General features: G+C 28.1%; 1 protein-coding gene and 1 non-coding gene across 2 annotated transcripts; one reads left to right on the forward strand and one right to left on the reverse strand.

Moving 5' to 3' along the window:
• Positions 1–2,336: 2,336 nt before the first annotated feature.
• Positions 2,337–4,779, reverse strand: LOC101258531 (protein OXIDATIVE STRESS 3). Its single transcript, XM_004234445.5, has 2 exons — positions 4,412–4,779; positions 2,337–2,933 (listed from the first exon to the last, which is right to left on the reverse strand). Exons 1-2 carry the CDS (start codon positions 4,681–4,683, stop codon positions 2,588–2,590), a joined length of 618 nt encoding a protein of 205 aa, XP_004234493.1. The 5' UTR covers positions 4,684–4,779; the 3' UTR covers positions 2,337–2,587.
• A 2,605-nt stretch (positions 4,780–7,384) lies between these two features.
• TRNAS-AGA (transfer RNA serine (anticodon AGA)) lies at positions 7,385–7,466 on the forward strand. The gene has a single exon. It is a non-coding gene; the product is annotated as a tRNA-Ser (tRNA).
• Positions 7,467–15,718: the final 8,252 nt, after the last annotated feature.

The following is a 15,718-nucleotide window of genomic DNA, read 5'->3' on the forward strand; positions in this document are numbered from 1 at the left end:
GCAACGGCAAATGAGTGTTTTCATATATAATGAATGAAGAATAATAACAGTTTTAACAAGAAGCTAAAGCCAACCGTTTTTTCATGATATTGTGTTTGGTCAGGGTTATTTTTGTCATTTTTTTTTATTTTTGGTGGTACCATCTCATATTTTATATTCTCCAATTCATATTAGTTGTTCATTATTTTTAGGTAAAATATATAAACGTGTAACTTTGATATTTATGTCATTCAACTTTCGACGTGTACAAACCGAGAAAAGGATTAAAATAGTCCATCTTCTTTAGGTTAAAGCTTAAAGTGATCCTTCAGTTTTCAAATGGAGTACAAATAGTCTCTTATGTTTGCAATATTAGCATTGATTTTATTCATAACCTATGTATGGGGTGTGCAATCGTCATTTTTTATATTAGTAGAAATAAAAACTTCATATGAAAGAATGTTAAGAAGAAAAAGACTTTGTTTTGTTTAGTAGAAATCGTATTGCAGGTAAAGTCGAGAGGTTCATTACGATAATTTCACGTGCAATAGTACAATTTTTTCTTTTCCTGCAAAGTCATATGTTAAGATGTTCTTAATTTAGCTGCAGTAATATTTCTAGTAAATAGAACAAAGTATTTTTCTTATCACCTTTTCCCAAACAGAGTTTTTTTATTTCTACTAAATATATAAAAAGACGATTGAACCTTCCTTATATAAAATTCTGGACAAAATTAACGTTAAAAAATAGGCAAAATTTTAAGTTAGGACCAAAAGTGCACCAAAAATACAAACATGAGGAATTATTAGAACTCCATGTGAAAACTTAGGAATCACTTTGAGTCTTAACGTAAAGATGAGAGACTATTTTGAGTCTTTTCTCTGTACAAACCTATATAAAGTTGGATAAGTAGAAACATAAATCCTACGTAGTATCACACAAGACAGTTCACGTCTTATATGATATTATATGTGTATTAGATCACTAAAATAGGAAAATCTACTTATTTAATTTTATATAAATTTAAATTTCTGATCCAAAATTCATTATGTTGTGTTTCATTGTTATTATAAATAGTTACTAAAGTTTATTTTTAAAAATCACAAAAAAATGTCATAATGCTTACAACTAATTGTCATATAAGTTGGTTCACCTAAATAGAGTAGCATCAAATATTCAAAAATACATTTCTTCTTTTTTTTAGTCATGGCGCAAGTATTGATGATATCCTAAACTAACAACCTCACAATTTCCACTAAATGCACTTTGCGTGTACGTGTAAATCGAGATATTTTAGATTTTTGAAATTTATTATTAATAATTATAAATTATTTAATTGATAAATTGTTATTATATTATTTAATTAGAGTTGTTTACTTACGTACTTATAATTTTATTAGTATATATTTATGCTCAAATTTATGAAATTTTTCATGTTTCAGATTTATTTATGAATTATGATCAATGGAGTTCGATATGCAAAATTATTTATTATATTTTTTTAATAGAAAGTGAAAAGAAGCTTAAAGGAAAAGTTGGACTCAAAAGGAAACGAAGAGAAAGTGTGTTTAGCACTACTTTTAAATCCTAGTATTTTGCTAGAATCGTGGCTCATATCATATTTTTTCTTAAATAAGAATAAAATAAATATTTAAAGCACAAGTTAATTATATATTCATATGATAAAAAGTTAAAAACTATATTAAAAACTTTGTGAAAACAAAATTGCAAAATTGCAAAATCCATTTTTTATTATTTGATATGATTTTGAAATTTAAGAATTCGACACAAATAGAAGTAGAAATTAAGTTTTATACTTAAAATAGGCAATAATACATGTATTGAACTCTAAACTTGACTTCAAATTTTAACTTCGACCTCCAACATTCATAATGCACAAACAGACATTTTAACTATCCAACTTTTAAATAAATAAACACATGAGTTCTACATGACCACAATACACGTTGGATACCACATATGACAAAAAATGTGTCTATTTGTTCAACTTGATATAAGTTTAAGTGTATATCTGTGCACATCCAAAGTTAAAGAGCATAAATATGATTTAAAATCAAGTTAAAGGACATATTTATGTATTATGTCTTTATAATATCCAAACCAGACCAATTCAAACATGTGTATGCCCCTAAATGAAGTTCAATCATATATATATTAATATTCTGACATTTTTAATGACTTCAACCATTTTTAATACGAAGCTCATACCCATACCATTTATTTCCAACTCTCAAATTTCACGCCTTTATTTTTTTTAATAGAAAAAAATCATCATCATCATAATTATAATAATAATAATAATAATAGATTTAGTCATCTTTTGATAACCAAACCAATTTCAAATACCATAAAAAGATTCAATTAATGTATCAAAACTTTGAACACACAATATACTTAATGAAGTCTCACATGATGAAATCGAGAGAGGACAAAAGTATGCCTCTACCCGACTCAAGTAACACATATAAAAGAACATAAAAAATAAATATAACAAGTACTACAAAAAGTATCACATAGCATTCTAAAAAAAGAAACAGTAACAACAACGAAGTAAATACATTTAGTAAATCCTTTTGATATAGAACCATCAAGCAAACAAAGGGGTTTGAGTTGTAAAACTAGTTGCACTAGTTGATGTATGTGGAGGAACAGGAGGTCTACTATTATTATTCCCAAGAAAGCTTCCATTTCTCTTTGCTCTTAATGATGAACATGAGCCTCTCTTTGAGCTTAATCTTGAAGAACTATTGCTTCTAATAGGAGGATTCAAGTTATTTGATTTGAAACCTTCTAAGAAAACTCCATAACTCTTGCATGATTTTAGCTTCTTGTTGTATGGATTTTCTGGCTTAGCCATGTCCTCTAAGCTCCTCACATTTGATAGAGAGGTGAATGATTGTGATTTCCCATTGTAATGTTTTGACAAACCTCTCCTATTAACCCCCCAAAAAAAAGGACAATTAATTAGCATCATAATGAAATAATATGAAAAATTGTTGAAGAAAGATTTAGAGGGTGTTTAGATAAAAACAAATAAAAAGATATGGATCTCAAATCTTATTTAATCTCAAAAGCTAGATTAGGGTGTGAAAGTATTTCTGAGAACGTATAAAGAGTCACCATAGTTTAATCTGATGTGGAACTCTTCAATACCTATCTTACGTCTAATGCTGGACATTTATGAAGTAGTATAAACAAATTAATATGAAAAGAAACAAGAATTGAGATGAATCCTATCCTAATAATTACTTAAAATCGAGTGTTTTTAAGTTAAAACCAAATCAAAAGACATCTCTCTAACTTTTGCTTATTATCAACTTTAGTAATTCGATCCAAACGAGCAATTACTTATTTTTAATACAATTGACAAGTGATTTTTATGGTTTGAACTTACTTGCGCGTAATCTAACTATTTTTAAGTACAATACATATATCGAATAAATCTTATTCAACAATGCTCGAATATGGAAGCAAAATAATATAGTAAGTATTCTTTAAACGCCTTGTAACAATTGATATCAAAGGCCTGTTTAGACCTACTTTCGATTCAAGTATAAGCCAAACAAATTTTAAACTTGTATATAATCACCAAAAAGAAATTACCTTGTTGATCTTTCAAAGTAGTTGTATCAAACTTCTAGCCTTATTTCAAGTATTTTTAAATTACCAACTCCCTTAGTGTTGGTATGTTTAGTCGGGCGGCGGCCGTTAGGTCACCTATTTTGAGTTATGGACACACGAGGTCAAAACATGTGTGCCGGGCGCGCGACCCATCAAATATTTCACACTTACAATCTCTTAAGTGACCTTATAGTCGATAAATGACGAATATTTACTCAGTTTTAATCAGAATTAAAATCTCTTCAAGTCATGAGCGATTTCATTCGGACAAAGCTAGGTAGAGTTTGGAAATCTAGACAAATCCACTAACTTTTTCGTAGATCATATATTTCTATTAAAACTTTTTTATATATATTAACTAATAAATCCCCAACAAAATTAATTAACTGCAGTAAAAAAGAAGCCATGAAAATGTTAATCACACTGGTATTGTAGATTCACAACCACCATTATTCTTCTATTCTAAAATTTAAAATTCTCTAAAAACTCTTAATTCTGATTTCGTCACTTGATAAATGTCTCTTTCAAATCACACGTAAAGGGTCTTCTGTCCAAATAAGCTACCTAAACCATTTTCAAAAGTTAATTTCTCAAATCATTACTCAACTAATAATTATTATCTCCCTAAATTATATTTTTCTTATTTCTTGAGATTCGAACAACAACTAAAGCTTCTATGTCACATATGAAATTAGAAACTTTTCGTCAATTCAAATTTAATCCAACTTTAATATAAACACATAACATTAAAAAAAAAACATAAAGAAAACAGAGGAAAAGTAGTTGTTACTTGAAGGGAAGTTCTTGTAGAAGAGTGGACATATTTTGCAAAGCTCCTTTTGTGTGTTCATCATGACTTATTGAATCACTACAAGAAGAATTCGGAGAAGTTGGATCCGAAGAATCCCCTTCTCCTCCTCCTTCTTCGTCAAACAACTCCGAATCAGATGAAGAGAAATTACTCAATATTTCAGAAGAATCAGAATCATGATTAATATCCTCATCCATGATCCCATGGTTGTTTTGTTGGTCCAAAGAAACTAATCTCATTTTCACATTCATAATCTAAATAAACAAAATCCACCATACAGCTCTTACAAAAAAAAAATGTAATTTTTTCGATTGAATGAATAGGTGTAACAAGATAAGGAAAAAAGGTGTATAAATATAAATATTTATACTATAGTTTTTTAAATTTTTAATATTAATGTTATGTGATATCAAAATATTTTTAAAAGATTCGGCGTTATCCATTTTCTATCTTAGTGCCAACCCAACCAAATTGACCCCACTTGTCCCAAACAGTACTATAAATGGAAAGAAAAAGTGTTTGAACCAAACTGCATTCATCCTTTGGCGCATGCACACCACTTTCGTGTTATTTATTTATTCCATCTTCTATCCTTAACTCGATAAAATTAAATTTAGTAAAAAAGAAAAGTTGAATCACGTAAATACGAAGAAAAGTTTATAGCAAGTTGAGGAGAATGAGAGAGACTATCCTTCGGTTTATTACTAAGAGTTTTGAATATCTGCTCGTATAAATTTGATTGTTATATAGTTATAAATACTCATAACAATTTACAATAATTTGAGTTACGTGACATATTTCACCTTCTCTAATTAGCTTTGAATGAAGCGTCAAAACATATTAACATGCCGTAAGATAGTTCTTTTACCATGGCACCGTTTTATATGAAATAAATATTCAGATTTTATGATTTATAAAAAGACGTTCATTAGAAAATTTGAAGAACCTTTATGATATTCTTTTACTCTCTATCTTTATCATTTCCCCACCCAAACACACACATCGAGAAGATCGTATAGATACATGATATAAATGTTATTTTCGATCTTTGTAAACTCACTAATCTGTTTCACAAAATCTATTGTTAATAAGAATAATGATTTTTTTTGATAAATATATTTCTTATTCAATGTATATGAAATGGGGCTCACATATATTTAAATTTCTCAAATTCAGATTAATCGAGCTCTGATATCTACATTAAATTTTTAATTTTTATTTTTGTGTGTGTTATGCACCTTAGATGTGGGCGAGTTGAGTGTTTGAAAATGTGGAATAATGGATAAGGCTCTCCACTCCAACTTATTACTTTACCGCTACTTGTTTATTTTCTCTTTTTTCCCTTTTTGTTTTCCTACGGCGCTCCTTGTTTTTATTTTTTTTCTTATTATTATTCATTATTAATTTCCACCGTCCCTAAAATTAAAAAATAAAAAATAAAAACTAATATCTATGCTCTTTTTGCTTTTTCCAAAAGAGATATTTACTTGAAACTTTTGACGTGGATTTATTTTTATTTTTCTTATTGTTTTAAATATAATTACATTTTTTGAGGACATTGAAATATTATTCACGGATTCCCAATAATATTATCCATTATTATTTCTTCTCATAACTTGTTTACAAAGTATTTAAGAAAAATCATAATATTTAAGTAATTTTTCTAAATTTATTTGTCAATAAAAAAGATTATTGGTTCACTAATAAATTTTAAAAATATTTTGAGCAACCATTAGTATTTAAATTTGTATTTTAAAAAAATGCTTTTAGAAAAAACAAATTAATATTTGAAAATCAACTTATGCTGCTTAAAATACTTATTTCCCCTTTAAAACTTTATCAAATACCGTACATTCTAGAATAATTATTTAAAAAAAAATTATGATGACTTTTAATTATTCAAAAAAAATTTATTAGATGTGAAGTATTGTGGACCTAAATTCCGTTTGGCCATGGAGTTGGGGACAGTTGGAATTTGGTAAATCATATCGTTTTCGTTTTAATTTGTTTATTCTATTTTAATTTGACATAAAATATAAAAAATAATAATTTGTATTTATAATTATAAATTAAAAATAAATTAAAATATTTGTAGATTCATAATACCAAATATTTAAAGGGAAAACTAAAATTATAAAGCTATAATAAATTATTATTTTTTAATAATACGTAAGACAAACAAATTAATATGGTAACTAATTACAAAATTAGGAGGTAATCACTACCTTACTTAATTCATTAATTAAACTTGTACCCAAGTCTTTATCCTCCACCACTTCTCTCTTCCAATAGTTATCCATCCACATAAGAGGACACGTTTATTCATATATATATATTTTAATATTTAAAATATGATATTTGATAAATTCAATTTAAAAGTTATATTTTCAAATATAAAAATGGTACTATGTTGAAACTTTAATCCAAGGCCATACAATGTTAAATTATTCAATTTTCAACTATCAAGTGAAATATTCTACTGTTTGAATTAGTTTGATTGATTTGAAATATATTATTCAAACTAAATAATGTTTGATATAAATTTAATATATTTAGTTTATTTGAAATAGATTTTATAGATTATATAAAAAAAATTATTAGAAGTCAACTATAGTTAACGATTTAAAATATTTAAAAAGTGTTGAAAAATTATAATTTTAAAAAGTATATTTTTTTATTGTTCAACTATTTTCTCCGTGGCTCCGTCTCGATTTATTTGTTATATATTTCTCTTTTAGAATACATAATTAATTTTTTTTTTACCACTTCTCTATCATTAGTGTCTTAACAATATAATTTTTTCTTTCTAAAATTATTACGCTACTGAAGTGCTTGTAATTAGTGAGAACAATTATTCTAAAGGATAAAATAATAAATATTAATTGATTTGAGATAAATATTTTGAGAAATTACTTAATTAAGAGCAAATAACATGGAATTAGCTTTCACCAAGTGGACGTGCCGGAGTGGTTATCGGGCATGACTAGAAATCATGTGGGCTTTGCCCGCGCAGGTTCGAATCCTGCCGTCCACGTTTTGTTGTTTTATTATTTCGTTTCCTGAACAAATAATTTGTTTTTATTAAGATTAGAACGTTTAAATTTGATTGCACACTTAAATATTAAGATGTGTATTAAGATCTGAATAAATAAGCCCCTTTTATTTTTGTTTCACGAACAAATGATTTGTTTTCGTTAAGATTAATACGTTTATATTTTAATGAACATTTAAATATGGAAAAAATGTATATAATAGCAAACTAATAACCTAAAATAAATGGAGTAGCTAAGGTTTGATTTAATTGTGCTCCATAGCAAACGTTTGCAAAAGATTGTCAGGCGCCTCTCTCCCAAATATCTCGCTCGCTTCCTCACTTTTTTATACAAATACAAGTGTATAAAAATTGTTTCTAATTGTATAAAGCAGATAAAATTGTATAAATACATATATTTTTGTTCCCCTCTCTCCCCTCTTCTAGATCTCGCTTGCCACTCTCCCAAATCTCGCTTGCCACCCTCGCCTTTCTCACTTATACAAACAGAAGCGAAATGTATAAATTGCGTTTCTGTTTGTATAAAGCGTGAGAAAACTGTATATTCACATGCAAATACATATTTTCGTCCTATACACTTATAATTATACAATAAAAATACTCCTCTGCCCAGTTTCTTTTGTCTTTCTCTCTTTCTCGTTTTATACAATTCGATTCAATTGTATATTCCTTGTCAAGTCTCTTTTGTTTTTCTCTCTTTTCTCATTTTATACAAATTCAAATTGTATATAATTGTTTTATACACTTCGTTTTTATACAGTTCTCTGCCCAAGTGTCTTTCTCTTTCTTGTTTTATACACTTCGTTTTTATACAGTTCTCTGCCCAAGTGTCTTTCTCTTTCTTGTTTTATACACTTCGTTTTATACAATTTGCTTTAACTATATATGTATAGCGAAATATACAGTTTCTGTGTTTGCTATGGAGCAAAATTATGCAAACTTTGCTATAACATACAAATATAAATTTTTTATGTGCTACATGTGAAAGTTGCCCTTTAAATATTAAGATCTAAATATTTGAATAAGTAAGCCCCAAATAGATGGTGCACAATGACTTTAGACGATTCAACTTATCTATTTGCTACTCTTCCGTCTCATTTTATATGTCTCTTTTTTATTTTGCACCTGAACTAAGAAATGATGTAACTTTACCCTTCTACCCTTATTTAAAGTTTTCTTAAGTCAACTTTATTAATAAATGACAAGATTAATGAACTATTCTATCAAGGGTATAATAGGTAAAATATGATAACTTATGCATAAATTTTATAAAACGAAAAATTATCGAAAATAACCTTAAACTATCTGAAATAGCTCATATTTACCCTTTAACTATATATTTCGACTCAAAGCTATTCTTTTTGTTAGACTATTGGGTTAACAATGTCCTCCTTATTAACGAAAGTTGTTAAATGACATGTAAATGTCACATTACACGCTAATAGGGTTCCACTAACACATATACTTTCACATATAACAAACATAAAAATCATATTTGTATATTATAACTATAATTTGTATAATTATACTTCATAACAAATTTTATATTTACTATGGAACTTTTGATTTTGTATAAATCGTTGAAAACATTTAATTTTATACGAATAGTAGAATTACACATCATTCATCGCCAGAGTAAATAACTCAAGCCTTATTACACGCGTGTACAATCATACAAATACTTAAAGATATATATAAATTTTTTTTTTATCATAATACATTTTGATAATTAAGGATGGATTGATTAAATTAATCTTTAATTCCAGTACAAATTAATGATCCATCAGTTTTAAACAATTTACAACCTTCATCTGCTGTGCAACAATTGACACAAACTTGACTAATTTGTTCATCTCCTGAAGAAGGACAAGTCATGTAGGCCACTTCATCATCACAATATTGAAGACATGACTTGGCATTTGTATATTCCACTTGAATTACCAACAAAAATATACCTACAAAAAAAATTACATATTTAGTTTGAAAGTTTGATATGTGTGCAAACACATCGAAATTACTAAACTTAAAGATTAGCTCATGAAAATATATATGACTGGCGTGATTCCTTAGCTTATCTAATTTGACTAAACATGTAGATTAAATCGACTCGTAAGAAATTCTATTGAAATATCTTCAAAAAACTTATTTACCAGTTGAACGGATCAATAATTATCCATTTGTTTAGCTTATCTTGACTCAATCTATCTTGATTTATGGAACGGTCTATTTAATAACACAACCCATTAGACTCTCCAAAGATCAACACAATCTATATATTGGTCTGCTCATTTACTAACTCAACTCATTATGATTCAACAAATTTGTTCATCAAAAAGTTTAATCGATTTAACAAAACATAACTTGAATTGTACTATGAGAATTTCATCAAAATATTCTTAATCTTTTTTTTTTTCAAAAAAAAGTTGATCTGTTATATATCAACATAATAATAATAATAAAAAATAAAATTATGTGCTAAATAAATTATGAAAATATAAACAAATTAAAGAAATTGAAACTTGATAAGAGTTTGACAGATTAGCCATCAACCCATTATTTAATCCATCTGAGCTTATATAACTTTTTCTCGGTCATTAATCCGTCCATTTATTAATTAATTCTACTTTCATAACTTTTTAAAATCAATATAACCTGAATATATATATATATATATTATTTTTGTTCTAGCTACACAATGTATATTAACTTCTATGCGATTTTATTTTTTTAGATTTTGATATTCCTTAAATAAAACTCTAACTCTACTACCGTACATATATATCAAAAAAGCTTTACCAGACAATAGAAGGAGAAAAAGGATACCAACTTTGTAAAAGGCCATTGTATTTTTTTTTTCTTTTGCTACTTATTTGAGGATAATATCATCTCTTAATATAAGCTATTTATAGAGCAAATACAAATAAGAATTAATATATAACTTTTCTCATAAATACACCAAATTTGGATTAACTTAAGCAGTTGTCAAAGTGGACCAATTGTAAATTAATCAAAGCTAACTCAATGCAGCCTTCACATTGGATTGCATGACCTTATTGTTTTTAATTTTTGGTATATGATCAATCACTCAATAACGATGTCATTTTTTAAGATTATTTTTTAGTTATTATAATAAATATTTGTTTTATTTTAGAAAATACTACTAACTATTTTATTTTTTTTAAAATGGAAAATATTGACTAGGTTTCGAAAAATCAATTAATTTAATTATTTAAGAAAAATCGACTTTTCGAATTACGGAGTCGCCACTTGATTTTGATAAAATCAAGAAAAAATTTCAAAAGATTTAAAAACAGATAAAATCGATTGAAAAGGTTCGAAGTTCAATGTACATCCCGAGAAGGTATTAGGCCCTCGGGATGCCCGCTAACTTGCGGTTGACCGGCAATTTGACTAAATGACTTTTTTAAGTAAAAAGAAAATTTATTTTAATATTTATTATTTTATTTTTTTTAATTATTATTATTATTACTATTTTTTATTTCTAAAGGAGCTATTTAAAGGGATTTAATTTAAGGAAAAACTAATTTGTGACAAAAGTAAATAAAATAAAATAGTAAAGTTTAAAATAATGAAAAATGGCTACCCTTTAGGAGATTATTAAAATCCTACCACACATTAATTAATTCAAGCAAATAATAAGTAAAGAGGAGAACAAAATTGAACTTGGGCCCTTTCAACAAACTAAAAATCCTGCAAAAAAAACATTTAGGCCCCGTGGGCCTGTTAGAAAAATTGTTGAAGGGCCCTGGGCCATTCCTGAAAAAAGGATCCTGAAGGATATACATAAATGTATACATACTGTATACAGTATATATTTGACCCTTTTGAACCTCTTGAGTCCTCCACCTGTTTAAATACATATTTTCGTTACTTTTCCCTGCATTGCCTTGCGTATTTGTACCTGTATTATTTTTTTAAAACTTACTTAACAAGTGTATATCGTCGCCCGATAATGTATACTAATGTATATGGGCTGCACCCTACGTCCGCATTGTTTGCCTAATTCTGAATTTTAATTAAAATAAGAGTACCCGTACGTTAACCTGCAATTCACATTTTTACACATATTTAGTATAGCGTCTATGTATATCAGTGTATACAGGCTGTATATCAGCCTGATTTTCAACTTTCGAAAGTTGAAACTCCTTTTCCGAAGCGTATCCTCACTGCCACAAACCCAGATTTCGAGTTCGGATTTCCTGTGCATTTTTGACATGTATACCAGTGTATATCAGATGTATATAGCTGGTTTACAGCTTCAAAAAAAACATGCAGTCAAATTCTGCAAACTGCCACTTCCAGTAGCTCTCCAATGCCGGATTTCGACCTGTAAATGGGTCTTAAGACCTCCTAGACTTGAGATGGGCCGACTCAAAGATCTTTTAACTCGGAGGAATGCGGGAGTGGAGTCCGAAATGGACTCGAATCGATGTCACATGTAATGAAAAAACAAAAGAAAAGGATTAACAATAGCCATAAATATTATCATTAAAACAAGATCCTCAACAAGCATTAGGCAAGAACGAGTTCTTTAGACTTTCAGACATACATAAGTATGAAACCTTCGGCAAATTCGAAGATAGCAATAGACAACAACACATAAACTATTGTAACTAAAGTATGCTTTGAAACAAAGGGAAGTCATGCTTTCATTAAGATGTAGAAGTCAAAAGAAGAAGAGTTGTCCACATGAAACCAACATATCATCCCAAGCCTAAGAAAAGAAAAGCAAATAACAGTGCCTTGGCTTATTGAAACAAACCTCAAAACCCCCTAACCAATTTTTTTTTTTTGAGTTCGAATGACAAGCTCAAGCAACGTAAGAAACTTATTAAAGAGAACCAACCAAGAGAGACAAACATTGGACACCAACAACCCCAAACAACGCATTAATTAACCTCACAAATACGAACTCGTGCCGAGGCCTATAACGACCAATGTATAACGTTACAACAACCTCCATCATCACATGAATCACGCTTAATGCTTAGAGTACACATAGAATCAACATTTGACGAAAGAACTCTTAAAACAGGGCATGTCAAGCAACTCCAAAGGGACAACACATTAAGCAATGGTAAGAGAACTTTTCAGGGGACACAAAGAAAACTTAAAGTGAAGACAGAAAGGGAGATAAGCTAAACTGAAAATGCACTGTCCGAACAGTCGAATTCACATTGATGAACACCAGGTGCAGCTATACATGTTAACTCATGAGAGAAAAATCATGACACTGCACATTATTCATACCAAGCTGAAAACACCAAGAAACCAAGAGAACATGGGGAACAAACGCCATAATTAACACTTACTAACAAACCTAAGACAAGGGGAATGAAAAAGAAAGGAGCATCATGAAATATACAAAGCATAAACAACTTAAGGAACACTCAGCGAATAGACTCTATAAGAAAACTAACAAGTCAGTTATAACATACATCCGTATTCAAATTTCATAATCGTCATCACCACCCGAGTCGTCAAAACATCAGAAGAAGCCATTTCGAAACGAAAGAAACAAGAAAGTTGTACGAAGCAGGGGATTACCTCTTCGGAAGCGGCAAACTGGAACAGCAAGGAGCCTAATAACTTCACCACCTTACGAAGACTCGAACCCCTGGCGAAGAAACGAAGTCTAGTCGAGAACTTAGATTCAAACACGAGACACTAGCAACTCTTCCGTCTCAGTCGTTTTCAAAGTATTTGCGATGTTTTTCTCAAGTTTTCTTGATATTTCAAAGATAAACAGAAAGAAATTTACTCCGGCAAACTCTTACAACGAAATTTCAACTAAAAATTTTCAACCCCTATTCCGAAAACGGAGGGAGTTTATATAGAGGGAGAATTTTTAGGGTTCTTGGGGTAGGAGGGCGGGGGAATTTCGGGAAAGGATTGGGGCAAATTCGAGACTTCACCCTCCATTTTGAAATTCAAACCCATGAAGATAAGGTTGAAGCTGCCACTAGTACGATCCTTGTACCCATGGACAAAGTTTGTAGCCTTTCTTGTTGTTAGGCCGGCGCGAGCGTACGAATTTCAGAAGGAAACGGCTCTAAAGCTGTTGCACAGCTCGCGTGAGAGAGGAGGAGAGAGGGGGGAGAGATTCATGGGAAGGGATTTGGGCTTGAGGGGAATTAATTTGGGTTAATAGGAACAAAGGAAAGGGGGCCCAAATCTGATATTGGGAGTAGATTAAAGGAAAAAGAGGTGGATTTAAAAATTGGCCAACTTTAAAAATAAAATGGCTATATCTTAAATAAAAAATGAATTTGTATTAATTAATCAACGAGCTTTTATTTAATAAAATATTTATTAAAAATCGTAAAAATTGATTAAAGTAATTATAATTTAGATTAAGCTAGTTTATTAAACACTTAGGTGTATATTTTGATGTTTCGAATAATCATAAGATATACTACTTATATACATAATTATGTAAATATGTATATTACCTAAAATTATGACAAGAGGTATTCGAGGTAACATAATATTCATGTATTATATTATTTAATTTTTACAAAATTTATAAAATTAATTAATTAAAATTATCCGGAAAATTTAGGAAGCTCGATTATTAATTTATACTGCGCAGGTCAAAAATTGGGTGTCAACAATATTTCTTTTATTTCAAATTAATTGAATTGTTGAGATATCTTTCATTTTTTAAATTCACTTAATTGTTCAGTTTTCAAAATTACTTTTAGAACATTCTTTCAATTTTACCTTTCATAAGTTAGTATTGAAATTACTTATTAATTAATTTTAGTTATTTTAATTATAATTTTGACATTAGTTAATAAAGATAAAAATGAAAAGTTATGCCTAATTTATGAAACACCTCAAAAATTTAATTAATCTGAAATGGAGGGAGTATATTATTATAGAAACTGAACTTTTACAGTAAAATGTTACTTTATCTCAATTTATATAACACAATTAAAATTTCAAGAATAAATCAAATTTTTCTTTGATCAGTTTCTTTTTCATGTCTTTTAGATATTTTAACTTGTTAACTATGTAATGTATAGTACTTTTTTTATTTTTTAAAAAGTAATTTCAATTTTTTATGTCCAAATTTAGGAATACCGTACTTTAACGTAAATTTTGGTTTCTCAAGCCATTAGATTAATACACAAAAAAAGAACAAAAAATTAACAAATCATAGTTTTGCACAAGTTCATCTTCAACTAATTAAAATAATAAAAGAGATGACAAGAGAACACAAACTTATCATGTACACAATGAACAACTTAATTTAGATCTCTATTTAATAATAAATTATTATTCCCTCCATTTTTATTTATGTGTCAATCATTTTAAATTTCACATTTTTTACGAAATTTGATAAATTTAATGATCTTTTGAACTCAAATTTTCTATAGATGAACACAAATTAATTTAATTTAGTTTTGCTTTTTATCACAACAAATCCCAAAAATAAACTAATGTTGTAGTAGTTGAGTTTGTTTTTTTTAAAAAAAATTCGATGTTCAATATCTAAATAAATTGAGTTACTATTATGTTTTGATATAATTGTATTTGATGTCAAAGCTAATACTATCATAACTTTGATATTACCACATAATTAACATCTCAATTAAGAGTGAAGGACAAACTAGTCGTCTTGAACTATCACAAGTATTGAAGGACAACATTTTTAATTATGTAAGAAAATCTTTTTTTTTTTTACCAAAAAAGCTTTAATTTTTACTGGTTCATTTCGATTTTGAAATTTATCGATTTAATTTATTAGTTATCGATATGCTAAATCGTTGTAAAACCATTAAGATAATTTACTTATCGATTATTAATTTATCAATTGTTAATTTATGTAAATTTCATTATGATAGTGTGTGTTAATACATACATAATGATAGTTCAGAAATATTTTGAAGAAGATTTGTAGGTGAACTTAAATGGATCATCTAAAAAATAATTCATTATGTATAGGTATTGTAGTACATTAAACAATAATGTGAAGTGATATATTATTTTTTTTTAAAAAAAACTAGTCGTTTCCTTTTCTTCATTGGAAATTAAACAGAAAAGAAAAAGTTGGTATTTAATATATTTTGTTTCATTATCTTTTCTCATTTTTTCCTTGGCTGGAATGCGAAAATAATGACTCACTAAAAGCATATAGTATTTTATTTTTAACATGTTCATTATTGATTTGACATATTTTTTTCAAAAAATAGAACAACAATTTCACT

The sequence above is a fragment of the Solanum lycopersicum genome, chromosome 3 (assembly GCF_036512215.1).
Source record: "Solanum lycopersicum chromosome 3, SLM_r2.1".
Taxonomy (NCBI): domain Eukaryota; kingdom Viridiplantae; phylum Streptophyta; class Magnoliopsida; order Solanales; family Solanaceae; genus Solanum; species Solanum lycopersicum.